The 27913-nt window shown below is 35.5% G+C and overlaps 1 protein-coding gene across 4 annotated transcripts; it reads right to left on the bottom strand.

Annotated features, from left to right (window-relative positions):
- Window positions 1–348: 348 nt before the first annotated feature.
- Window positions 349–27632, bottom strand: SLC37A1 (solute carrier family 37 member 1). Of its 4 annotated transcripts, none has more exons than XM_034423935.2 (20): window positions 27438–27632; window positions 24268–24902; window positions 23352–23433; window positions 22366–22492; window positions 21160–21238; window positions 20251–20386; window positions 19486–19562; window positions 16944–17110; window positions 15655–15692; window positions 14509–14586; window positions 12727–12855; window positions 11769–11859; window positions 10130–10192; window positions 7830–7915; window positions 7467–7515; window positions 4939–5012; window positions 4582–4660; window positions 3889–3986; window positions 2787–2839; window positions 349–1498 (listed from the first exon to the last, which is right to left on the bottom strand). In XM_034423935.2, exons 2-20 carry the CDS (start codon window positions 24321–24323, stop codon window positions 1483–1485), a joined length of 1578 nt encoding a protein of 525 aa, XP_034279826.2. In that variant the 5' UTR covers window positions 24324–24902; window positions 27438–27632; the 3' UTR covers window positions 349–1482. The 4 variants fall into 4 exon arrangements, with proteins under 4 accessions (XP_034279826.2, XP_034279828.2, XP_034279827.2 ...); XM_034423937.2 differs by having other exon boundaries at window positions 24268–24471; window positions 27438–27544; XM_034423936.3 differs by lacking the exon at window positions 27438–27632 and adding an exon at window positions 26496–27232.
- Between the last annotated feature and the right edge of the window lie 281 nt (window positions 27633–27913).

Raw genomic sequence — 27913 nt, 5'->3', positions numbered from 1 at the left:
TTAGAAGAGGAAACATTGTATCATCTCAGGTCCATTTTTCCTAGTACTTTAACCATTCTAGCCTTTAGCTTCTCTATCAATTTGATCTTTTCATTGTATGACATTAAGTAGGTATTGTTTCTTAGCAACCACATAGTTTGACTTCCTGTAAAATGATCTGTTCCCAATCTGGCCTTTCATGTTCTCCAATGATGTACTCATCCCTGCTGTAATTGAGTTCATCCACCTTCTTGCTGTTTGTTCTCTTCTCCTGCATTGTAAAGAGCTCTATTGTGAAGAAACCCAATGGATTAAATATGTTGGACTGTGAGCTAGATCACCCGGCATTAAACAATTAAAGGACACAAGTAAGTAAATAAGTAATTTAATAGAGGTAATTTAATAAAGGTAAATACCATTCTGTCCTTTCCAAAATGCACTTAGAAACAAGAATCACATTATTCAAATGCATTCAGGGCAATTCTAAGGTTTCAGAGACAAATACATAAGGAGGATTCTTGCGAATGTACTGTCATGAAGGTATGAGTTTTACACCATTCAGTTGGATGCTGAGGCCAGTTCTGCATAAACACAATCAGAGGGAAAGTCCCAGCAAGCCCATCACAGATAAATCTTCCAAATGTATCAAATTTGGATGTCAACAATCCAAATTGGTTCAGTGTTTGTGAATTTACTTTATAATGTTTTCCCCAAATGATTTAAAAAATATCTATGGGAGAGAATAAATACATCAGCTGCAGTAACTATTGAATATTACTTTAAAATCAGTTTCCATTTTGATCAGTTTCAAAAATCTAGCAGGCTAACAGATATTATCATTCTGAAATGCCTTGAAAGTTTTGTTAATATAAGTTATTTGCTTCTAATTCACTAATCAGCTATATAAATATTCAAGTTCAATATTACTTGTATAATGAATAATACTAGTAACATTGGACGATAGAAAAAGCTGAATACTCTTAACAGGAAGTATTGCATATTCAACAGTCAATTTTTTAACAAAAAGTAAACATATAACAGGACAGATATCTGAGTCCATATTTTGCTCATTTTAGTACATTACAAAATAGTATCCAGAGTTAATTTATTCCCTTCACTTTTTCTCTTCAATCTATATATTCTCTTAAAACATGAAAGCAATCATGTAATATAATATTTTGACAAAGTGAGGATAAAGGCACACTTTTCTTTGGCTCAGTTCTGCTATGTAGAATAGCTAGGAGATCCTTTATTTCACACTCTCACATTCCCGATATTAATGTGCAAAGTTAAGAGGGGAGGTGCGAAGAATCAAAATTCTGATGTCTAAAAATAACTGTGCAAGCTCTTCAGGAAATATTATTTCCAGGGATATCAGCAATCCAAAGAAAGATGTACAATGTGACTTTTATATAGCAGCTTTCTTCTCAGAGGGATCAAGTAGGATTTCCGGATTAACCTCTTTAAAAATAATTGTTTTAAATAAATTATCTTGTCTAAAAGTTAGTGTTCCTTAAACCTACAAAAGAATGGAAATATCAGAAAGTGAAAAACAAGAAATCTTATGAATTAAATTTATATATTTATATAAAGAAAGATGTATAGACATTTAGGTTTATCATATCAGGACTTTAAAGATCTGGATGACCACTAGATAGGAACAGATATACAGGTAATTCTTGATTTACAACCATTCATTTAGTGACTGTCTGAAGTTACAACAGCACTGAAAAAAGTGACATAACCATTTTTTTACACTTAGGACCACTGCAGCATCTCCATGGTTGCGTGATCAAAATTCAGGTGTTTGGCAACTGGCATGTATTTATGACAGTTGTACTGTCCTGGGGACATATGATCACCATTTGTAACCTCCCAAAACTTGGAATGGGACAACTCTCTGCAACCATCTCACCGCGACCAACCCAGCATGGCCATCTCGCTGCAGGACAACTCGCCACGGGACGGTTCCACACAGGATAATTCAATGCAATAAATGTTGTCTGCCACTGTTTCTTCAATATTATTTCCATTGACCAAAATGGAAATAATGTAGAAGAAGCAGTGGCGGAGAACATTTATTGAGATGAGTTATCCTGCATGGCTTGGCGAGTTGTCCTAGACCCTTCCCAGTTGACTTCCAACAAAGTCAATGGAGGAAGCCAGATTCACTGAATGACCACATGATTTAGTTTATAACTGCAGTGATTTGCTTAACAGCTGTGGCAAAAAAAGGTCATAAAATGTGGCAAAACTCACTGAATAACTGCTTTGCTTAGCAATGAAAATATTGGGCTGAATTGTGATCATAAGTTGAGGACTAGTGTCTGGAGCTTTGTACCTTGTACTATATACAGTAGGGGTACAATTGCTTTTTCTTAAACAAAAGAGCACACAAAATAGAGAGCTGTTATTCTACTTATATATTTACTGTAAATCACAGCTCTAGAAATTTAAAACAAATATGGATACTTTAATAAAAATAGCATTACATACAGAAAAGTTAAAATGATTTTAAAAAAATGAATTTATTTACAGAAAAACTGTAGCAAGTACTTTAAAAAAAAGTACAGCATTTTTACACCTCTTTTTGTGAAAGAGGTGAGAAATTTGTGGCTGAATACAATTCTCAGCAGTGCACCCAGGATGGCCTCTGTGGAAGATATATCGCAAGCTGTTTTGATTGAGAAACAGAATTACAAATTACAAAAAGAGAAAAAGTGGTAACAATGCTCTATGAAAAGATATATAATAAAAAATGAACGTTAAAATAGGCCAGAATTTTTTTTAACCATGCAGAAACTTACAAGGTCTGGTCAAGACTACACTGAAGTTCCTTTCGTATAAGGCGGAGTAAAAACTGTAAAAATGTTTAAAAATAATTGAATGTAAAATGTTAAGAGCAACAAGAAACAAAAAAAAAATGAATTAATGACATCAATTCTTTATCTAAATATTCATTTGCTGAATGTTTGAGAACACCAATTCTTCATTTCAATCTTTAAAGAAAGGCATTTGACCACCTGGTTGTGTGTGGGAAACTTAAAGGAAGTGACAGCACATTCAGATTCCTAGTAACTCGTTGATGTATATTTTAGGTTTATCTCCTGACCAAAGTGGAGAAATTTAGAACAAACTTCAGAATTATTTCCATAAATCCACTAAGAATAAAACTAGGGCCTAACGATGTAGCAACGTAAAATCACTACCATGTAATTGTGAATCTTTATAATATGTGGTTTTGCAGCAGTCATTAGCTTATGCAAATAGCTGTCTCTTGTGGAAATTTATTTCAGGCCATAAGGAAAAATTAGATTATAACAGTCTTGTTTTAGTTGTTGTGTGTGCCTTCAAGCTCGTTTTTGTTTCCTGGAAATTGCCTGGATTAGTCTCTGTAATTTTCTTGGCAAGTTTTTCAAAAGTTGTTTGCCCTTGCCTGCTTCCTAGGACTGAGAAAGAGTGACTAATCCAAGATCACTCAGCTGGTGTTGTGCCTAAGGAGGGCCTAAAATTTATGGTCTCCTCGTTTCTAGACTGTGCCTTAGTTACTACATCAAACTGGCTCTTATATTTTAGTACTGTAGGAATAATCTTTGTGATGCTATTTGAGGAACAAATTTTTAAATATCATTTTTTAATGATATGTTCATTAATGTTACTGTTAGCTAACATACAAACTATGATATCTACTGGTGAAACTTATTTAAATAAATGTATTCTATCTTTCCAGTAAAAATATTTTAACAAGCATACAGAAACTGAAATACAATTAGTCCAGCATATATCCAAATGTCCCTTTGGGTAAAGTGCCCACACTGTGGAAGTTCATGCTTTTACAGAAGCATTAACAATTGATTATACCACATTTCAACAAATAAGGGAGCAGCACTACGGTACAGTATGTCTTACCACTAAGGCACAGGCATCTGCTATCATCAGCATGTAAAAGACATTGTTCCAACCAGATGAAGAAAGAAGACCAGCTAACAATGGCCCCAATGCTGCACCTAAAATACCATGCACATACATTAAATACAGTGTGGGATCTGAGGCATATAATACTTCAGAATGAGCTTGAAAACTCACAACTGGATAGATTTGCAAACTATTCTGAATGACAACAAATCCGGCCCATTTTTCTTCCTATCCTCAGCCATTTCCATGTGCAAATCATAAACGGAATCACAGGGCTGATGGTAAGCTAGTCCTCTTGTGACATTCACTTCACTTGGTTGTAGTTGGTGTTATGGGAGTGCTAGAAGAGCATCATTTTCAAGATTCACAGCTTGGGGTCTTGTCAAACTTACCAACTTTTTATTGAAATGTCAATGTAACTAACATATTTGCATAAGGATCCCACCACTGCACTGCACTACCCTGCACTGCATTGCACATGTCTGTGTGTACCTTCATCGTTGAAAAAGGATTATGATTTACAACTGATGCACATAGGCACAGGGCGCATCCCTACCATGACCTTCTTTTAAACTAATTCTCACACTGCTTGAGCATTCTCAAAATCTGGAGAGGACCAGACTGGGAAAGGCTGGTCAAGAGTTTATCAAACTTTTCAGCCTTTTGTTCTTGAGGATGATATCATACCTACGGAGCCTGTTCCGTCAATGATGGCTGTAACAGTTGAGAGAGCTTTTGCGTTTCCATGAAGACTTTTATGCGTACCCTTTAAAAACAAAATATTCAGATAGAAATAATTAAACACAGAGAAGAAAGACAGTGATAATCTTCAATTTACGTATATTGTAAATCTTTCTCACATTATTTGATGTAACACTGAAAAAACGTAAGTATAATATTGCTACTGAATATCACTAATACACAATATATTTTTCTCCTCCTCTAGAATTTATGTTCTGAATTTTTATATGTACTTATTAAAAATAATACAACAAAAATACTGTAGCAGATAAGATGCTGCATATAGAACAGAAAAGGACTTACCAGGTCAGCAGAGACAGCTGTTGTGATCAATGCATACGGACCATTTACAAGAGCTCCACAGATGAGCAGCATAACTTAAATTTAAAAATTAAAGTTAGTATGTATTTAATATCATCAATAGTCAGCAGATGCAGGACCTGTTATTTAATTTTATCAAACATTGGAAAGCTCATACTAATTTGCTATTGAAAGGAATAGACACAAGGAAAAACATATGAGTATACTCTGCTAAATTCAAATTCTAATTTTATTTGGAACTTGGTAAACTAAGAACCTTTACAATAGTTGTGTCTCTTGAAGCACATAAAGGAAACACATGGTGCAATCTTTTAAAATACCCCTTTCTAAAGGAAGTATCACTAAGGTCGATGGTGTTCATGCTCTTTATTGTAACGAAAAGAAGATTTTTATTGCGGTCATTAACCAGCACAGCTATTTATAACACAGCACATAGTGACCTGTACTTCCCCTTGGTTTATTTATTAGGTTTTTATCCTCCCTTTATTACTTTATAAATAACTCAAGGTAACAAATATATTCCTTCCTCCTCTTGTTTTCCCCACAACAGCAGCCCTGCGAAGCTATGAAAGAGTGACTCACTCAAAATCACCCAGCTGTCTTTCCTGCTTCAGGGAGGACTAAAATTCACTGCCTTGCTGTCTAACCCAGCACCTTAGCTGCTGGACCTAAGTATCTTAACAATCAGTGGTTAATAAACAATAGTTAATTGCTATATGCAATTAAAGAACTGATAAATATAAACATTGTAATGGTTTACTAATACCCTACCATCCACTAAAGCAATGACTATAGCTAGAAAGAATCAGTGTTGTTTTTTCTTATTACCAAGCTAGAGAAATGGGAAATATTTTATTGAAGAAGAAAATATTTCTTCTTTTTACCATCTATGCAATCCTAGCTTCTAGTTTAGTGTTTTTAGACAATAAATTGAGCATTGGGGAAGGAAGAGGGGGAGAAGAAGAGAGCAAGAAATGACAGTGATCTGGTAGTGTTTTCAGTTGGGTTGGGCTACAATACTTGATAAATGCTTGTGGCCTACGCTCTGTTGATCAGCAGACTTCCTTTATGAAAATAAGAGCTGTGTAAACTATTTATTTCTATCAGTTTGTCTGATCTGATTGTCTTTCCTTAGTTGTTGCAAAGTATGATCTGACAAGAAAGAAAACAAGGAATGGCTCAGATCATAGGTGTTGCTTTGACTATTACTGTTCTGAGAAACAAAGATTCATGAATTACCCTACTCTTATGAGTGAATAAGGAAAACAGAAATGAAGTGAAAAAATATATAATTATGAATTACAGTTTTAAAGCTGTATTCATTACATATAAAATGAATATCTCAATTTTCTCCACAAAACTGCCAATATTTTCATATACATAGCTTGATGACTTCATCCCTTGAGAAAGTCAGCATAAAAGAAAGAAGATGTAGAGAGGCCTGGATGACATAACTTGAAGTGGTATCACTTAGAACATCAAGATTTAGTCTCTCTAGTTTTAGAGAGCTTTAAATGAAATTATAGAATTTGTAGGAAAGTACATTATGATGGAACATTAGACAGTCCTTTTTATCAGTACCAGCAATTCCACCAATTAATGAGTTTTGGTAGAGTCTTCATCACTGAATGGGTTAGCCATTTATCTGAGATGCTTTACCTGGTTTCTTGCACTGATTTGGCAGTTGAACCCAATGGCTAAATGGCCTTTCCCATCTATTATTAAGCATGTCACATTTCCTATTAATAATAATTCTTATTCTTAGTATTGATTATTAATATTCTTATTAATTATTATTTCTCATTCATAGAATTAATAATTAAAAGGATTATTTATTAATTCTCCTTATTATTCTTATTATTAAGCACATCATATCTTTTCTTCTTCTCTAGGGAGAATTGCCTGTCACCTAGAGCCGTGATGACGAACCTATGGCAGAGGTGGCATGAAGAGCCTTCTCTGCTGGCACGCACGTTGTCGCCTCAGGTCAGATTTCCTTGGCGTTTCTTTCATGAGCTTCTGTTTCCTTGCAAACGACGAAACAGAAGCTCACAAAAGAAATAGATCTTACCTCTTGCCGCGCTGTCGGTGTTGGGGTGCCCACCTCCCGCTGGTCTTTGGGTCTCTGCTACACATGCGCATGCGCACACCTTTCAGATTGGACATGCGCGCACACACAATTTGGGCACTCAGTGTCTAAAAAGTTCACCATCACTGACCTAGAGTATGACAACCTTCCCCAGTCTTATGCTTTCCAATTGTAATCCAGAAAACATCTAGCGGGCACCTTATTGAGGACATTTTCATTGATACACATCATTTGAAAATTATTTGTTTTGTGAATCTTTCATTCAGAATAATTTATTTGGTTTTAAATTATCTCAGTGTGACCCAGACTGCTAGTTTTAACCATAAAAATTCCAGAGTTAAGTAAGAGTTGCAGTGGATTTATATTTAAACAACCCAAATGAAGGGGGTAGGGGGAAGAAAAAATAAAGCATAAAACTTACTTATTGTGGCTACAAAACCCATTTTGCTGATTGCAGAAAATATGTACAGCTAGGACAAATACAAGTAGCAGAGTTAGTTCAAATCATTCTGTAAATCAAGGGGTCTTGCTAGATGTCAATTACAAAATTAGCATTATTTTTCATTCTAGAATTCTATTTTCATTTGTCATTATTCAAAATGGCAGAAATGGGTATAGTTTGTTCTAGAGAAAGAAAAATGCTTAAATGCGCACAACACTAGGGTACAAAAATGCAAATATATTTCATTAAGCCTGCTTTTGCTTATATATTATAACTCAAAAAGCTATCAACACTTTCATCATCGTCATCATCATCATCATCATCCACCATCTCATAACTTACAGTGGGTCCAGCTATCAACAGCATTATACCACAAGTTGTAGCCCTTTTTTTGAGCCGGTCTGATATTACACCTGCTAAAATTCCACCTATAAAAAAGAGAGAGGTGCAAAATGTAGCAACGTTCTTTGCACATTCAAAACTGAACAAAATAACACTATAAAAATAAAATTTCCTTAATTTTTAGGATTTTTACATCTTTATATGTACAGTATAATTTATATGATTTTTATATCTTTATATGTACAGTATATTATCCATGAAGCAATTTTTTTTGTCTTTTAATGATCCCGTAATCCCTTGCATCAGGGTGGAGTAGGGGCAACTGAATGGAGCTGAGTGTTTACTGGCCTTCCTGTCACCAATTCAGAGTTCACAACAGATATTTTCACATTGTGCCCAGAGAGAGAAATATCTGCTGCTACCTAGGATCAAACTCACAGCCTCCTGATTGTGAGGTGAGAGCTCCACCACTAGGCCACTGAACCACTCTTCATTCACAAAGCTATGATTACCATTAATTCTGCCATGACAAATCTCCTCTATTTGCTCAACTGACAACAATGAATATTTGTCTGTTTTTATCATCCTCTCCAACTCCACCCCAGTCACTCACTTCATATTTTCTACTGCCGCATAGCATAACTAAGCAAAAATACCACTTCACACCAAGCTGCTATAGATGTGGAAAAAAAATAAAAAAATCCTTCACTTCCGACCCTTACAAAATGGGAATAGCTCACTCGCATCTCCATCATATCCTTCGTTTATGTTGTATGCTTTATTTACAAATATGCACAAATAAATCTGAGCACTTCCTATGAGGATTAAATGAAAAACTCTTATATCATTTTTCCTTTGAAAATCTTGCTAGGATCAAGGAAGGATGAGGGGGCCTAAAAATGATGAACTAGAAAGAGCAGCAGCATTTCAAAAACTTTTATTATGGATTGAAATACAGCACTGCTGAGCCAGAAGTAAAGAAGCTCAGTTCTCACACACATTAAATAAATCATAAAGGAGCAGAGCTGATTTTCAAAGTGATAGGAGTTTCTCTACAGAAATCACATTGCTGAACCCTATAAATGTTCAATTTCTACTCTGTTAGCAGTACTATTTGTTCCATTATTTCAGTTATCACTGTTTGCTCCCAAACATATTTTTCTTATCTACTTGATATAATATGGTATACCACTATATTTTTGCCAATCTTTTACTTACTAGGGAAAGGTATTGGTCCTGAATCCATTCAGAGACTTTTCAGAACTATTTTTCTACATGAGTTCTGAATGCTGCAATTTCTATCCAACTTCTAAGGTGGAAGGGATGGAGAATGCTTGGGGAAAAGTGAAAGCAATGGAAATAAGTTGTGCCTCTCTGAGAAAACGTTTCAAGGTCACTCCGCTATCTGAAGAATGCAGCTGCAAGCCAGTCTACACTCAGAGTGACCATTTCAAAAACATCTTCTTTGAAATTGATTGGGCGATGGGGGGGGCAGCAATGGGAAGTGCCTAAGAGGGGGAAAGTCACACTTGGGGATTTGGCATGCAAATTTCAGTTCTGGCTTTGCTCTACTGCATTTCACTTGACCTTTAGTAAACTATATCTTTCTCATCAAATGGAGTCAAAGATTGTTCTTACTTAAAAGTTCAAGTTGAGGCAGGTCTGACAGTTCCATTAAAGACAGTTCCATTATTGAGAAAGTAAGTAAGTAAGCTTTTATTGCGGTCAAAGACCAAATTAAAATACACATAGAAGGGGAGTATAATTTTACAAATATAGATAGATCATGTGACAGTACACCATCTACTGCCTTAGATACACTCTGTACTAACAATACTAGTGATCCTCTGCCGTAGAGGTTACCCGTCTCTTCCCCCGTTTTTTTTCAGCCACGACTGCAGCAAAATATTTTGCCACCTTGGGAGTTATATTGGGGTCTGTGTCCTGGAGTAGGAAATAAAGGCTGAACAGATCAGGTGAACCAGGGAATCTCTGTGAAATAGGAGAAATGAATCTTGATCTTATGTCTCGGTAGTGGGGACATACGAATGTAATGTGGAACAGAGATTCCAGGGATCGGACATCACATGTACAATAGATGGATTTTACTCCACCCGAGAGCCTACTCATTATTGAGAAATAATTTTCTCAAGTCAGCAACCAAGCTTTAATTATCAGCATCTACTCCCTTTTTTAAAGCATTTCTTGTCTCTAATGCTTCAGAATTCGATTTAAAAATCCAAAGACTCATATATGTGTAGGTTTCAAAAATAATAAACAGGTCATAGTTGCACACTCACCAAAAATTCCTCCAACATCAAATAGAGTAGAAAGATCACCTGCCCTTTTGGCATCAAGATGCTCTACCAATGAAAAATAAAAATATATCAGTAACAGTTTAAATATTTTCAAGTGCCATAAAATTTCCCAAGAAAGCAGGTACAGCATATCTAAATGACTTTTTTTGAACTATAATAAAGAGAAACAAATTATTGGATCATTTGGAATCATGCTGAACCTTTTTGCATCCCATCTTGTGCCTAGTACTAGAGTAGAGGAATCTTATGTCTGATATTAAGCTATATGAAAGGAAAAAACCCTCTGAGATAGAATTTATTTTGTGATTTTTTAATGTATTTCTTCTTCTCTTAATAAAGGACTGTTCTAATATATTTCAATATGTACAAGTAACGGATTGTATGTTTTATTCTTACAAATACTTTTAAAAAATGAAGTTTCTTTCTCCTAGAATTAGTTTCTCATAATTTTTACAAAATGCAAATGAATTACAATAAGGCACTAGAGAACTCATGCTCCATTCGGACATCATTTCAGAAATATTTCCTCACCTAAATGGACAAACAGAATGACCATTGGTTGGCAAAAAAAGCAAATGACTTCTTGCCAGCTTCCATATTGAGTTTCCTTGTGGGAAGCTGACAGAGCGCATCAGAAAAGTTCCTTCCTTCCTCCTTCCTTCCTTCCTTCCTTCCTTCCTTCCTTCCTTCCTTCCTTCCTTCCCTTCCTTCCCTCCCTCTGTCAACTCACGAAGCATTCCTGACCTGCTCTCAAATTGCCATAGGCAGGGGGATGGGGCACTGAGCCTTGCAGCTGCATCAAGGAACTTGCATTTCAGTCAAAACAAAGCACATTTTATCTGGCAATGTCAAGGTCATCTCCATGGAGACACACAGTGGCCAGAGGGAGTGACTTCTACAACCCACAAAATTGCTTCGTTGGGGAATGTGACTGATGACACACCTTGGGGGGAGGGGGAAACAGGGTCAGAGCCAAGGTGTGAATTAAGTGAGGTCAGAGTTGACTTCACTTGGTCCATGCTGACATGAAGCTCCTAATAAACAACTGGATTACTTTTGAAGCTTGGCTTGAGGCTCATGATTTAACTAGGGCATCAGTCGGAAGCCTGGCACCCCGTTTCCATTCTTTTCTAGCGGGCAGGTAAATGGCTGTTGGGTAAGATAGGGAGCAAGAGATTGCAAGACTGGCTGGGAAACATATGTCCTAATTTTTTTCACACACACCTCAGTTTCTTGTATCTCTCTATTCTTTCTTACTCCAATCAGCAATTGTTATGAGCAGATATTTAGCTGATGAAATTGTTATAGAACATACACATTTTTAGCAAATGGTACTTTATATAATTAGATATAATCAAGCTTTTTGTTTAACTTACAAAAATGACTTAATTCATCACATCTATTAAATCAAACTGAGAAATGTTTGCCTGTTATTATACTTTATTTATTATTTTTTAAAACCACAACTCCCAAAGGACTCAGTTGAGTAAACTTGTGACTCACTGAATTTTTAATAGCATACCTGGAAAAAGTTTAACCATATTGAACTCTCTCTCAAATATGATTTGTGACAATATTTTATATGGCCAGTCTTACATCATTCTTTAAACTAGACACTTACCTACATTAGTGATGTATAGTGGTAGCCAGAAAAGAAAAGTGTAACTGACTAATTTGGCAAATAATAGGCAGAGAGAGAATTCTACCACTCCCTGCAAAGAATGAAAAATAAGATTAATTTGAAAAGAAAAAAACAATAAGTATTTTACCTTGGGCTAATTTTTGTGCAAGGATTTCTGTACAACATATATGTTCACTATTATAGAGATATAGTTGAATGATAATATAGGATCATGCATAAACAGCCTATAAGGGGTAACCATTGATACAAAGCAAACAGCATGGTCTGCAGTCACATACCCTCTGTAAGAGTATATAGCCAATAAAATTTATTTCAATATATGGGATAATGGATCCATCAGAAGGTTCCATTGCAAATCAACGAATAAAATAACATCCAATAAAACTCTTTTGCTATCATTTAAGAGTGACTGTGATCTTGGAATCTTTTGAACTTGGGGGAGGGAGGGAGGAATCTTCTTGCATAATCCATTCTAATTTCTCTCCTCTGTTAACAGCCCTTTTTGCTAATTGAATGTTACGCTGTCTAGAGGGTTTCCTTCTCTGGAGTAATACCCACTAATGGTAATTCCAAAGCCATGCATTAACAACAAACCTGATTGATTCAGGTTTCAGTTTCATTAAATCTTCTTCTTTCAAATGAATTATTGTTAAATTGTCAAATTCACTTAGTGTGTTGAATAAAATCAGGTGCTTTCAGTTTGATTCGAAGATCCAGCAGCCTTTTGCACATGTGTACACATACTTTGATACAGTAGAACTGAATCTTGAAATCAAAGAGATTCAAATCTGATTGTAAATTCAAATTAGAAATTGGTTGATTTGCATACTTCTAATGGTTTTATTCCCATAGTCTCCACATTCAAATTAGAATTTGGCTGATGTGCGTATTTCCAATGATCCCCTACTACCATTATTAGAGAAGCTGGCATACTCACAGGTATTTGCAAAGCACCAGTGAAACTTATAGCAGCATTTCTATTTTCAAAGTGTTCATATCCTCCATTAAGATTCAGCGGCTTTGTGCAATTCTCATTGCTCCGTAACAGACAATGCATTTCTGGATCCTATAAAAGACACCATCAAACTCAGTGTAGGCAGTATTTCTCTTCTCTTTATAAACTAAGCAACTGAAATATTGTAATGTACCAGTAGTGAGTTTCAAAACCTGGTGCTACCGGTTCACTATTGGTAGTACACAGGCATGCTCGCTCGCTTTGTGAGCATGTGGCGCTTCTGCGCATGCGCAGATAATTTTTGATGATGTCTGGGCGGGTGGGCGGAGCTTCCCACCACCACCACTACTGGTTCACCCAAACCAGGGTGAACTGGGAGCAACCCACCAGTGTAATGTACAGTAAAAAATATAATAATGATATATTGATATGCTATTTATATACTGAATACTAAGGAAACATTTCATGTTCTATGTTCTATGTGTAATGGCAGAAGAGGGAAGCCCATCCAGATCAGAGACCTCCCATTTCCACCCCTGTGGACCAAAGGCCAAGGTGGAAGACTTCAGATTTCTTCAGGTTTCTCTAATCCCTGTTCCTGCTTTTGAGGTTAATTTTTTTCTGTTCAGTGAGGTGGGTACAAGGAATCATTACCGTTTGCCTTTTCCTTCTCAGGAAAAGAAGCAAACAAACAAAAAGCAGTTCCTGTCTTTACACAAAGATTGCTTGTCTTTTTCTGAAGGGCAAATGTGCTTGCAAATGCTGTAAAACAGTCAGAAAGAGGTTTTGTTTTTTCAATGCGAACAAAGCATGCTTATTTATCCCTTTGCTCAGAGCACAGCTATGGAGTAGAAGACAGTGCTTCTGAGTAACTATTATGATTTAATTAAGAGGGAGGAATAGGAGTTTCTCTAATTTTCATTCCACATATTATGGACTTTCCATGTGAAATTTACAGTTTTCTGTAAGTATAGAACTAAATAGATATTGTTGCTGATAGAGTTACAGCATTGCTTAAGCCACAATTCCCTCACATTACAAAAAGATAAGTTGTATCCTTAGATTTCACTTAAAAAGTCTTTCCTGATGAAAGTAAGAAAGTTTGGGTATACACAGAACATCTCCATTCTCAGGATAAGCTTTGTTTCCCTGACATTATCTTAACTTTATTTTCTTGTTGCTCAGATTTCTTATCTGGTATGGGCTCTTTGTGAGACCTATTGTACTTATTTTATATTTGATTTGATCTGTTTGCCACCCGTCTTGTTTTGATGCAACTATAGGCGGCTTACAAATATTTATCCAGTGCATTAGTAAAGGAATCAGTATTTAACAAGCACATTGGCAAAGTAACACAATGATGACCCTTCCTTAAAACTTTGGAATGTTTAATAGGAAGACTTTGGAGTCTGGCTCCAAGAATGGTTAGAGTCATAAATTTGAGTTCAGTATAGAATGGAATCAGGATTTGGGTCAATTAGAAAGATCACTTTTCCTATTCTATCATCTGAACTGGCTGTTTCATCTTTCCTAAGGGTAAAGCCAGCACTATCAGACTCTAACAAGGTATTTTTAAAGCAGTAAAAGTAATCACCCACCCAAATTAAACACACACTGATACACTGATCTACACAAGGACATATAAATGAAAATGAGATCTGATTATGAAGAATTGGAACAAATGTGATTAAGCAAAGACTATTTCATTAAGCTGCAAAAATTAAAAGTACTTTAAAACTATTTATGAAAATATTTTAGCTTTACCTGGGATGTATCTGCTATCTTACTGCTTAATGCTGGCTTCAAAATGCTGAATTTACTTGGGCCACTCAGGTGATGTTTCTGAAAGGTATTGTAATAGGTGCAATTAAGAAGGATGTGGCAATAGAAGATGGGAGGTCAGGGCAAAGGAGCTAGGACTGGAGCAACAAGAGGAACAGCAGGTACTGGGTTTATTTACAATAGAAGGATGGTTTGTGCCATCTCTATAAAGAGGATATTAGTAGAAATAAATGGCCTTATTTGATGTTAATCAATGGGCATATTTTATTTTAATTCATTTTATTTTATTTAATCAATGTTCTATGACTACCCAATTCACCAAAACAATTCTGTGTGGCTAACATAAAATTAAAAACAGTATTAACAAATATAGAAACAAACAAACATATATACATCTCTGAGATGATCACAACCAACATCCCAACTAAAATGCCTAGTGGGAAAACTAGGTTTTTAATCTTTTTTGAAAGGTTAGTGGGGAGGGGATAAGACAATGGGGAGGGAGAGATCACTCTAAAGGATAAGCATTGTCATAAAGAAGGCAAATTTCCTGGGTCCAACAACATGAAGTTATTATCTCATGAAGGATCATGACCAGCTTGGAACAGTATGTGGGACAAGACAATATAACCAGAGATGGTCCCACAAACAAGCTAGTCTTGTGTTACGTGGCAGTTTATGGGAGATAACCAGCACCAAAGATTGTACCTGGAAGCCTACTGGAAGTCAGTGAAGCTTTTGAATAGAGGAATTACATGGGCATACTGTGATTCGCGCATAGCTACTTGTGTGCTGTGTTCTGGACCAATTGCAGCTTCCCAATAGTCTTTGAGGGCAGGCCATATAGAAAACACATTAGAGTAATCCAGTGGGAGAACATTTGGGGCATCCTGAAACTATTGAATAAAATCATCTCATCAATTTTGGTTCAAATGCTTAATAAGATAAACCAGTATGTGCACGTATAGTGCCCCAATCTTTGAGAATCACAGCAGTTTTGCTGGAACACCAAATTAAAGGAAGGAAGGTGAATAAGTTATTTTCCAAGATTGATTTTTTTCCCTAACTCCCCCTCTCCCCCAAAAAACATCATCTGTCAGATATTGTTAAAAACACCACTTTACTTACAGTTGAGGATTTGACTGTACAGTTTACATCCTTAGGATCTGAAATTATGCAATAGGAAATAGAATTAATTAACATGCATATGGCATGTTTTTCAAAATATTGTGAACTATTGCAATAAAAAACTATTATTGTGAAAGGGCACAATAATGGAAAATTGTCATAAGTATGAACCTACATCTAAACTTGTTAAACCTATATCTAAACTTGGAGATCGGCTAAGGTTACAGATTCTGTCCTATCCTGAATTCAGTTCTACCTTTCTAGGTTCTACCATATCTCACGACCTAAAATGGACACCCAACATCAAAAATGTCATAAAAAAAGCACAACAAAGAATGTTCTTTCTGCACCAACTCAGAAAGCTCAAACTGCCCAAGGAGCTGCTGATGGAGTTCTACAGAGGAATTATTGAGCCTGTCACCTGCACCTCTGTAACTGTCTGGTTTGGTTCTGCAACCCAACAAGACAAACACAGACTTCAGAGGATAATTAGAACTGCAGAAAAAACAATTGCTACCAACCTGCCTTCCATTGAGGAACTGTATACTGCACGAGTATACTGTATGTATACTGCACTGTATATATACTGCACTCCTACCCTCAAAATGATGCTGTAGAGCATTGCACACCAGAACAACTAGACACAAGAACAGTTTTTTCCCGAACGCCATCACTCTGCTAAACAAATAATTCCCTCAACACTGTCAAACTAATTACTAAGTCTGCATTACTATTAATCTTCTCATTGTTCCTATCACCCATCTCCTCCCACTTATGACTGTATGACTGTAACCTTGTTGCTGGTATCCTTAAGATTTACATTGACTGTTTCCCTATGACTATTATTAAGTGTTGTACCTTATGATTCTTGATGAATGTATCTTTTATGTACACCGAGAGCATATGCACCAAGACAAATTCCTTGTGTGTCCAATCACACTTGGCCAATAAAGAATTCTATTCTATTCTATTCTATTCTATTCTATTCTATTCTATTCTATTCTATTCTATTCTATTCTATTCTATTCTATTCTAATCTATTCTATTCTATTCTATTCTATTCTACTCTGCTCTATTCTATTTTGTTATTTGACAAAGAAAAGCGAGGAAATGTTATTTTATGGCTGTGAATAGCACTGATTGATTGATTCCAGATGAAAATGATGTATGTGTGTGTGTATTTGTGGATACACACACACACACACATACATTTTTATACACATACATATACCTATATACATTTTTACATATATAAACATATATAAATCCATTTCACCATAGGTACTTACGTTCAATAAGAAACAGGTAGCATATAATCCCCATTAAGGATATTATAATGCCAGGTACCACAAAAGACAAACCCCAGCAGGTAGATACCCAGTAGCCAGCTATTAAGGATCCTAAAATATTTCCTACTGAAGTGTGGGAATTCCATAATCCCATTATCAATCCTCTCCTACAATGAATGAAAAAGAAAAAAAGGTTAATATTCTCATTGACATTAACTATGTGGAGTGGAATTATTTGCATATTTAAATTTTAAGACTCTAAAAGAGATTCTGCATGTACAGGCAGATTTAAACACAGGATTGGTCTGCATTGTTTTTGGTACCTTTCATAAATTTCACACTAAGATGGGAATTAATTTGTTTTGTGGTTCCAGATCACAGCAGTATATTAACACACTAATCCTAAATTATTAGCTTTATATTCTGGTTTTTATTCTTGAACTCAGAGCCATATGTAGTACTCTCTCTTCTTATTTTTTTCCACAACGATCCTGTAATATATATTGAGTTGAGAACAAGTGAGGTTCTGGTTTAGCAACAGGGAAATTAAAATGAATCAGATCTGTCCATGGCTTGGACTGACTGATTTTTTATAAGCTCCATTGCTTGGGGATCATTCTTAAAGATGCCGATTGTGACCTAGAGAGCCAATCAGTAGCATGTACTGTATTGTTAAAGGAGGAAAACACAATTCCAAAGGATGAGAACAATGTCTAATGCCTGCTTCATCCATAAGCTTTCCTCTGTTCACATGGGCCAGGCACATGTACAGGCACATAGGCACATGTTGCTGGCTACATTTTAGGGTTTCTTTCCAGGATACATGTGACACTAAGACAGTAGACTTGAAACATGCCTTTTATGAGTTAAAACAAGCAAGCAAAAAGAAAAATCTATGATTGTTTCACAATATCATTTTTTATTACAAACAGCAAAACCCGTAATAAACTTCAACCTGCCATCTCTAATTGCAGACTTTGAGGAAACCTGGGAGTTCAGGGCCACCTGGATTCTGTTTATTCAGAGCCTGATTCACACAGGAACCACATGTTAGGCCTGCTTTTTGTCTCATGGCAGTGGCATGGTGACCTGGAGCCATAATATATAGTCATCAGTCCTTTGTCATGGACAGACCAGCCCATTAACCTTGGATTTTAATTCATTTTTCCCTACTGCAGGGAGGCCAGTTCTATTTGATTGGTTCACCCCAGGTACTTAAAAGATCTGATAGAGATTCAGAGGGAACTTGAGGTTGTCACTGAAACACTGATAAGGATTCATCCAGGACTTTTGTTGCCAGTAGAATGAGGGAGCAATAGACTTGTATCACATTGTGACTCTATGGACTCTGTGCACAGACCTTGCTGGGACCTCTGGTTTATAGATGACCTCCCAAAGACCAAAAGAGATGTTTACAGGACCACTAGAGGAAGACAAAGTATGACCCCTATATAGGTAGGAACCTTTCTTAAAGCACTCCCCCCCCCTCCCGGCCTTCAACTCAATTGTGGTTGATTTTCAGAGAGTACATGGGTAATTCCATGCAATTTTCTTGGTAAGGGTTTTTCAGAAGTGATTTGCTATTGCCTCTTTCATAGGCCTGAGAGAAAGTCTAGCCCAAGGTCACCCAGCTGGCTTTGTGCTTAAGAGAGGAATAGAACTCACGGTTTATTAGTTTCTACCCTTAACTACTACATCAAACTGGCTCTCACTTAAAGATTACCTTGTAGCTATAGCAAAACATGCTTATGCCCTTGCTTTTATTTTATTCTTTGAGTGCAATTCACTTACTGTTCAGGCTAACTTGCTCCCTTCTGATGAAGAAGAGAAAGAGTACAGACAGACTGCTATGATGACCATTCTTGGCACTCAGTGGACAAGTTCTGCAAATTCGTGCTGAGTTGTTGGTGAGATATGGCCTCTCACCTCACACAAGGTGGCAGTCATGGCCAAGAGAGCCTTTGTGCAACTGTGTACAGGAGTGGGTTTCTGTGGGAATGCTTCTTCCTGATGGTATCTCTCCATCCCACAATGCTTTAGTAGGACGGGCATGCTCTGGGACTGTTCTTGGAAACAACGTCATCTGATGGGACAGGACAAGTATTCTCTTTTCACTGTGGCATCTGCCCTCTGGAACAATCTCTCACCTCCCCCACTTCCTTATCTAGTTGAACCCAATCTCTTTAGTTTTCAGGACAACCCTAAAAAATTGGGGCCAAGTTGGTTGATGTAAAGTAAGCTTGAGTTTCTGGTTGGCTATTAATTTCAGTTAAAGCTTTTAAGGATACTGGTTTATTATCTGTTAATTCTGTTGTTTTCTTATTATCCATTGCCCAGGGTTGCAGTTGAGCCAACATGTTGAACATTTCATTCATATATAAAGGAGAATTCATTTCACAATTCTATGGTTAAAACACAACATTTATAATACTGTATATGAGCTTATCTGTGTGATGAAGCATTCTTTTATTAGAATTAGTTACTTGGCCTTTACCAGAAGATTTCTCCTCTCTACCCAGAGAGAGAAAAATAGAGAATTTACCTTCCTTTTCCAAACCAGTTGCCAATGCAGGTGACCACACTGGGCCAGCCAGTAGTTTGTACCAATCCATTAGCTACCTGAAAAGTTGTTAGTGGCAAAAGTTGTTAATGCAGCAAAATATTTCATAGCTATAATATATAGTACAATAAGCTAATATTAAATATAATATTTAAATTTATGGTACACATTCCAGAAAAATTATATTATTATTCATTAACACAATAAATTAGCCACACCTCAGGTCTCATAGTTGTCCTACTCTTTTCTGTCAGTACTATATCAAATTAGCCATTATAATTTGACCTCTCTGGGTCACTTTGAAGCATATGATCACATTTTGGCATGGTATACACTGGGTTGGTCAATGTATTTCAGGAAAGCATGGACCTGTTCTGCATGGAGGGAGGCTATTATTGTTGAAATGGATTTGTCAATGTTCAACTAAGAGGGATAATATGTGTTTTGGTCCTTTTTTTAATTTCACAATGTTTTCAATGTTTTTATTTAGCTCTGTTTTGTTTTTGTTAATTTTTTTTTCTTTTGATTTTTTTTTTATTTTTTGAATAAAATAAAATTATTAAAAAAGAGAATTAGATGAGCCATGTAAGACCATGTAATCAATAGTTTCTAGTTATGTAATAATAACATTAAAATGCCTCCAAACTATGGTTGGGGAACATCAACAAGAAAATTCAGCAGCATAGGTGCATTTATATTCTTAGGCTGTATTTGTGAGGCTTGGAAAAATAATCTAGTCATGCTTACCTGAGCAATGATGTAGAACCACAAACTATGTATGTTACAGAAATAGCCAATTCCAAATAATGCAGTGAAGAATCCACTGGCAAGCATCCCACCACTGAGATAGTATCGAATAGGCAAACGCTCTCCTATTATACCACTTTAAATTAAGGTTAAAAAGAAGATTAATTTTGAATGCATATTGAATTAAAACTAATCATAATCATAGCTCTCTGAAAACCAAAACTTTACAAATTATTAAAATCCTCAAAATATAAAATTTAAATTTAATTTATAGAATATTTTTCCAAGATTATTAAAAATGTCTCCAGTATAATCAAGTCCAACATTTCTAGGATACCAAAGGATAGCTTGTTAAATCACTACTATTACTCAACATGAAGAGGTAGGAAAGGGGCACAGAAGCTTTGAGAACCTCAGTGAAAAGCATATAACAGGACGACAATTATTTTAAATCATTAAAACATAGGTTTTTGAGTGGCCTAAACAAATACTTTTTGGTGGACTCTATTTTACACATGGAGATATAAAGCTGGCTTAAAATGAATTACTTTATTCAGCCCAAAATAGTTTTCTTACATTTCAAAATGGAACTCTATAGCTTACCAGTAGGAGCAAGAATCACACGCATCTGAAACATTTTGGGGTTTTGCAGAGAATTGAATCAATGTCAGTTCTCGCCCAAAACACATTTGAATCCATAAGATTATGAAGTCACATTTCTTTCAACATTAATTACAATAGGAAATATTTCATGTTTTGATTTGGTTCTTCCAACATTTCTCATTTAGTAATATTCTCTTTGTTTCCTAGAAACCTCTAAGCAAAATGCTGACCAAGATCAACGATAATATAATATTCTGTATTGACGCACTGAACTCATGAAGCAAGATAAAGAGTAAGAAAATGTACCTCAGATACATTCCAACAGCATAAGCACAGAGAAATGAGTAATCCAGGGCTCCCAATAACTGCTTGTAGTTGCTTTTATCTAGGAATATACACAAACATACATATATATAGCAGTTCAAGGGACTGAATTGCTTAAATACAAATAACCTTTATAAATAGTGATTATCTATTCATATTTGTTTTTTGTATAAAAATGGCTTCAAATAATTTAAAGAGAAAATAATTTTCTCAAGGTCAAATTATAGTAAAAGAAAATATACTTTTATGATTAAAAGTATATAACTTAATAATTATACCATTAAACAAATGAAAATTGGGCAAAATTTAAAATGGCCTTTCATATCTAACTTTTAAAATGTGTCTAAATAACACTACCCCTGCATAACATGTTCTTATTCAATAAATGCATTGGGAAAAGAAGGGCATGTGGTGGCTTTGTATATTCAGCTAAACCTGTGCCAAGAACAAAGTGCTTAAATTGTATTTGTACTATCTGCCCAAAGGGATGCATAATACCATCTACAAAATCCTGGAGATGTGATGAAGAGTTGCAGTCATTATGTTTCCCTTCGCACTTGCCCTTGAATATGTCATGTGAACAACATTGCTAGTATTTGTGCTGTCTATTAATATATTTAATACTGAATTGGGAAGGAAAAAGGAATGTAATTAATTTTAAACTTCTATATCACCAATCTTTACAAGATTCAGGTCAAATAATGTAGCTTGTTTTTTTCACATTAGAGACAGAAATAAAAAATGCTTACCTAAACTTCTTTATGTTCCTGACTTAATTCAAAAAGGTACTTTCTTCTTATAAGATTAAAAAGTTCAGGTAAGGATATGTTTAGAATAAAATTGATGGAGAAATCTTTTTTGCTAATCTTTTCTAATTATTATGGTTGCTTGCCAGTCAGATAGGTGGTTAGACTGGATTTGACCTTTTTATGCAGCTACTGAGTCCTCTCCAAGGACCTGGCATTAGGTAAAAGTTTTTGTTTGAAGGTGTTAAAAGTATTGTTTGCAGGATATAAGATGTTCCAAATAAAGCTACTGTACCTTTTACAATTGACTGATGGTGAATTTATCAATTTTGATGGTGTTCAAGCAGTGCTCCAATTATTTTGGGATTGCACTCAAGACACATTATGGTTGGTCGCACACTCTTCATTATTATTATCAGAGGTAGGGAGACCTACTACTCACCAAAAGGTTCCCAGCCACAGCGAGAATCATTATATAATGTTTTAACAGATGGAATGTGGATGGCATGTTCTTCATAGGTATCCAGCTCAATAATTTGAATAGTAGTACAGTGTTTATGCAGTTCTCCCTAAATTAAAGTGGGAGAGAAGGGAAATGCTGTTGAATATTTTATTTTGTTGAGTCTTTACCTTACTGGAACAAGCTATCAGACACTGGTAAATATATTTAAAATGAAGTGAAATAAGTTATTTTATACTATATTATTTCAAAACTTGATAAGGCTGATTCAATCTTTCAAATTTTAAATAACATGCATTATTCAGTTTGAAATTTATCTGGTGTAGTACTTATTATAAAATTAAATATATTAATATTTTTCCTGATTATATTAACTTCTATGGATTATAATTTTTCTTGGCTGCATATATTTACTTTTTTTTATTTTTTATTTTTTATGATTGTTCACTGCCCAGAATCACTTGTTTGAGATGGGTGGCCATATAAATTGAATGAATGAATGAATAAGTTATCTTACTCTATATTATTTTAAAACTTGATAAGGCTAATTAGCCACGTGAAAAGTTAAATGAAAAGCATAAAAAGAACTGGATAGCTTTTAAGAGAATATCCAACATACCCAGATAAATTCATCATAACTCTATCCTTACAAACATCCTAAATGCACATTTATAATATTTCAAACATAGTGAAATTCAATTGAAATAGAGCCCTTTTAAGATATATACACAAGATTTACATATCTTTGAATATAGCATCTTTGTAGAATGTTAACCAAATAATAGTTTGTTATGAATATTTTTATGTAGTTTTATTACTGTACATCTATCTAATTCTAACTGTCATCCAGCATTTTTATACATCTACTGCATTATCATAAAGCAGTTATACTTTTAGGGAAGATAATCATATACTTCCTTGTTTGACATCATCAGGATATAGAAAAAACTTACTTCCTTTTTGCTTACCTTAACTATGCTGATTGGCTTCCTTGATAAATGAAAACTAACATACAGCATGAAAGTCAAGACAAATATGAAAGCCCTATACCTGTAACAAAACAAACATTTCATGCTTTGCAGATATTTTATTTGACAGAAATATGTTAGCAATTACTTTAGGTTGTTCTATTATATCCAGAAAGGCAGGTAAAATCAGTTAAGTAATTTTCCATTTGACTTACATTTTCCATTTCGAAATGTAACAAGGAAAAAGTAGTTTGTCATTAAAAAGAAACAGAAGGATATTTGCCATTGATTAGATAGTTACATAAAAACGTATTTCATTAGTACATTTTCCCAAAGATTAATAATTTAAGCTTTGACAGATCTTAGGTACAGTCACTCAGAAGTTGTGAACCACAAACACTGCTGGATAAGTAGGAAAATATTAGAACAGCTTCCAGATGTTCTGAAAATTGATTCATGGCCAAGGAGTGTGATATCTATATCACAAGTAAAATGGGCAATATTTCAATCAATTTCTATGGCTGTGATTTTTCAAGATATTGTCTAGTTATAAACGTTATCTAATCTCTAGGATATGAAAAACTTCATTTGTGTTTTGCATATCAAGACAGTAAAGTTTATACGACTTTCTACCTAGTTAACTGATAATCTCATGCATACTTGAACTCAATGGTTCTGATCTAAAAAAACCCACCAAGTTTAGGAATCATGCCCAACAATTATATTACAGTACTTGTTATAAATACAGTATATCTGCAGTATATTATTACAGCCATAAAAAGTATCAATGCAGAGAAAACAAAGACACATTTTAACAATAGATATTCTGAACAATTCTTCTGAACAATTCTATTTTAATGTAGATTTGTTAAAAAGGAAATCAAAGCTTTTCAAGTAAAAATAAACTACAATTTACCATTGGTCTTTTGTAAATGAAGTGATGAAACGAATCCCAGGTGGAAGTTCAGCCATTTACTTGAGTACCAGGTTTAACTTTTTGTTATTCAGATGCTTCAGATTTTTGTTCCAAGTTTGCAGCAAACCAAAATGTAATGCTGACTACATTTGTTCCTTGATGTTACCAATCACTGAGGGGTTAATTCTTTTCCCATATACCTAACTTTATACAAATAGAATATTTTCATGCCATCAGTTTATGCATCCCTTTTTGAATATAAGCCCACTGAGTTCTCTTGAACCAATTTTTAAGTAAGAATTCATAGGATTGTAGTTAAAATCTTAAATTAAGGATAATATAAATTCAAACAAATGCATTATCTTTGTATTTCATTATGTGGAAGAAAAATGTATTGAACAAAAAGAATCTTGAAAAGATTTAAATTATATGTTATCCCAGGATTAGCTCTTTTTTCAAATTAAAAGCCATAACCAAAATACCATATTAAAACGAATTATGAAGAGATTGAATTCTGTAGTCCGAAATTATTTGATTCTATAGATGCCAAGATATTCAGATTTGTTTTCTGGAATTTTGAGTACTCCAACTTGCTATTCATCCAAATATGTGAACATGAGTCACATACCTTGCAACTGTGAAAGAAATAGGTGGTATTAAGGCCATATATATTTTTACTGAAAATCTTTATCATTTGGTGCTGTTTATTTATTTTAGGTCAGTTTTCAATCTACAGTCTACAAATATGCATAATTGCAAACATTATACCTTCAGTTCTGTGTATTTGATATGAAACTTTAAAAATTTTTTTTTTATATTTATCAGTTTTTTAGGGTTATTGGAGATGGGGGTAGGGTGCTCTCCTTCCATGAGTGGTTTGTCTATTCTCTAGTCAATTTCACAAACCTACAAGTTACCAAATTTTATAGTTCTGTTTTATTTTCATAATGCTTGATTTTCTATGTTCATGTAAGTAAAATATTTTTTCTACTATGAGGTCATGTAAAATACAAGATGCACACAAAAATGTTTTTAAAAAAGAGGACAGATGAGAGTACTTATATTTTTCAAGAGAGGGAGACAGCGTATTATTGGCTTGTAACAATCATATAGCACTGTCTTTAGTTGTCTTGGAAATGAAATATGAAGAGGATGAAGTGAAAATGTCAAAGCAAAACTTAAACAACAGTTCTTCCTTAATTGTAGTGCTTGGCCCAATAATTTTTCTGTCACAGCTCTGGATATCTACAAATTACAAGACTGATTCCCCATTATATAACAAAAGCAGCCCCAAATATATTCTCTTTCCAAAGTGATGCTACTAAAATAAAAGCAAGAGTGGTGGACCTAAGAAATTCTTGGTTCTAATGATATGAATAATATTTGGATGGGTTCCCTTTGGACCACTATTGAGATTAAGCAATGATTTGTTGTAGAAAAGAACTTCATATTTTAAAACTTAAATAACAGAACCAGCTAACTATTTGCCATCCACAATAATGGTGAAAAAGAAAAGAAGGAAGAGTGAGAGAAAAGGAGGAGGAAGAGGAGGAGGAAAAGGCTATGGTGAACAGCATCAGTTATCACACAACAGTGTTAGGTCAGGAATGGATGCTGCATCTTTTCACTGCTTGCTTCATCACCTGTCACTTTTCAAACGAACTTTAAGACTGCCAAACTCTAGCTGTTCCACAATGTTCTTTATCCTAGCCTCTGTTGTAAATCTGTTTTGTAAATCTTAGAATTCTAGTAAAAATAAAACAGGTATTACAAGTTTGAAGTCTATATTCAGTTGACAATGAGCTGGTAGGCTATAAGACATGTGTGACCTGAAAGCTTCTACTTTTTTTATATAATGACAATTTATAAGGTGTCAATCAAGAACTTGGCTTTTGAACCATCAAGATTAAAAATAGTTTCCTGAAGATAAAATTAACTAAAAATTGGGATTAAATCAGAAATTGTAAAAGACATTAATATTCTTGATGCTAGTGTACTGGAAAAAAAATGCTACTGTTGAATGAATCTATCTAGGCTATGTAAAAAAGTTTCTTTTAGAAGACATTTGAAGATTGCAGATTTTTATTGGGGGGAGGGGTGCCAAAAAAAGCAACTTTTTAATAATTCTGCTGTTTTCAGTTGGGTTCTCTGCTCTATCTGAGGTATTTGGGATTGTTAGAGAACATTTCAACCTAAATGATAAACTTCCATGCATTCACAATTTTTACCTGAAATTGACAGCCTGCTGTAATGAAATAGTTTGTCCCAACCTAGAACTGACTTCTATACAAACTGACTTCTATATTAAATCCACAACAGAAAGATATTGCTCAAGTCTATTGACCTTATTAAAGTGCCTCAATCATTTGTAATGATTGCACCTGTCAGCCATAACTATGATGAAATCTAGTAGGTAAAAACCATAAAACCAAACTTTTAAATCCTGAGAAAATAAGCACTATTTTTTCTCTTCCCCAAACAACCACCATGGCACTGCCATGCCATCCATCTGGAAAGGAAACTCATTAAGAATGAAGTTAGGTTCCTTCAAGAATCCCGGTTTACTGGATGAGATATATCATCTAGACTAGAGGGACTTGGCTTTTGAAAATCTGATTGACAAAACTAGTTAAGAAACTGCTGCACAATTGAACAAGCAGCCCCATTCAGTTAAACGGAAGCGAACAGCCGTCGCACAGGCTTTGGGGTTGATTGGGGCTATCTCAATACTCATAACCGTCACTTTATGAATGTATCTCGGAAAAGCATACAACCAATCAAGAGCAACATATAGTAACACAGCCTAAATAAACACTATTTAAGGGTGAGCCATTATTTCATCTTTGGGTATGTGTTCGAAACGATGCATCGATATCTGGAAAAGAGACGGGGGCCAACATAAGCGCCCCAACGTGCTATCTCCCCGCCCCCGCACACCTCCCGCTCATCCGCCGAACCCCCCTTCAGTTTGCCGTTCGGTTGGTTTGCCCGGCAGCCTCCGCCGCCTCCGCCTCAGGTGCGATACGCAGCTCTTCCCCCTTCAGAGGAGAGTCTCCGCTCGGCCAAGGCAGAGCGCGCTAAGAAGCTGCCGCCTCCCCGAGAGCCCCCTTTCCCAAAGCTCCCGCCTGATCCCCCCCCCCACAGGCTGATCTCGGAGCGCGGCAATTTACCCGAAGTGAGGAGACGGCGGCGGTCTGCCGGCTGCCGAGTCCCCTTGGAAAGAAACGCTCCCGGCGCTTCCGACAGCTGCCCTGGGCAGCGACTTCCTGGTTTAGGCGCGGCTCAGGGCAAGGATAGTCGAGCGGGGAACCTGTCTGGCTCGTTCAAGCCTCTCCTCTTTCTTCGGGGGCAAGAAAAGGGCGTAGCTGGAAAAGAGGTGGCAAATGTCAGACCTGGAGAGAGGATCGAACCCGTCTTTCTTTCTTAATGAACAAATTATTCTACCTTAGCCTGAAGCAGTGTTTTGTAAACAGAGCAGGTAGCCCTCAACTTACGACCACAATTAAGCCCAAAATTTCTGTTGCTGAAACATTTGTTAAGTGGATTTTGCCCCATTCTACAACCTTTTTTTGGCCACAGTTGTTAAGTGAGTCACTGCAGTTAAGTTAGTAGCACCGTTCTTAAATGAATCTGGCTTCACCATTGT

Source organism: Pantherophis guttatus, chromosome 5 (assembly GCF_059756535.1).
Source record: "Pantherophis guttatus breed Tessera chromosome 5, ASM5975653v1, whole genome shotgun sequence".
In the NCBI taxonomy this organism is placed as follows: Eukaryota; Metazoa; Chordata; class Lepidosauria; order Squamata; family Colubridae; genus Pantherophis; species Pantherophis guttatus.
This window is presented reverse-complemented; position numbering and strand designations above follow the sequence as displayed.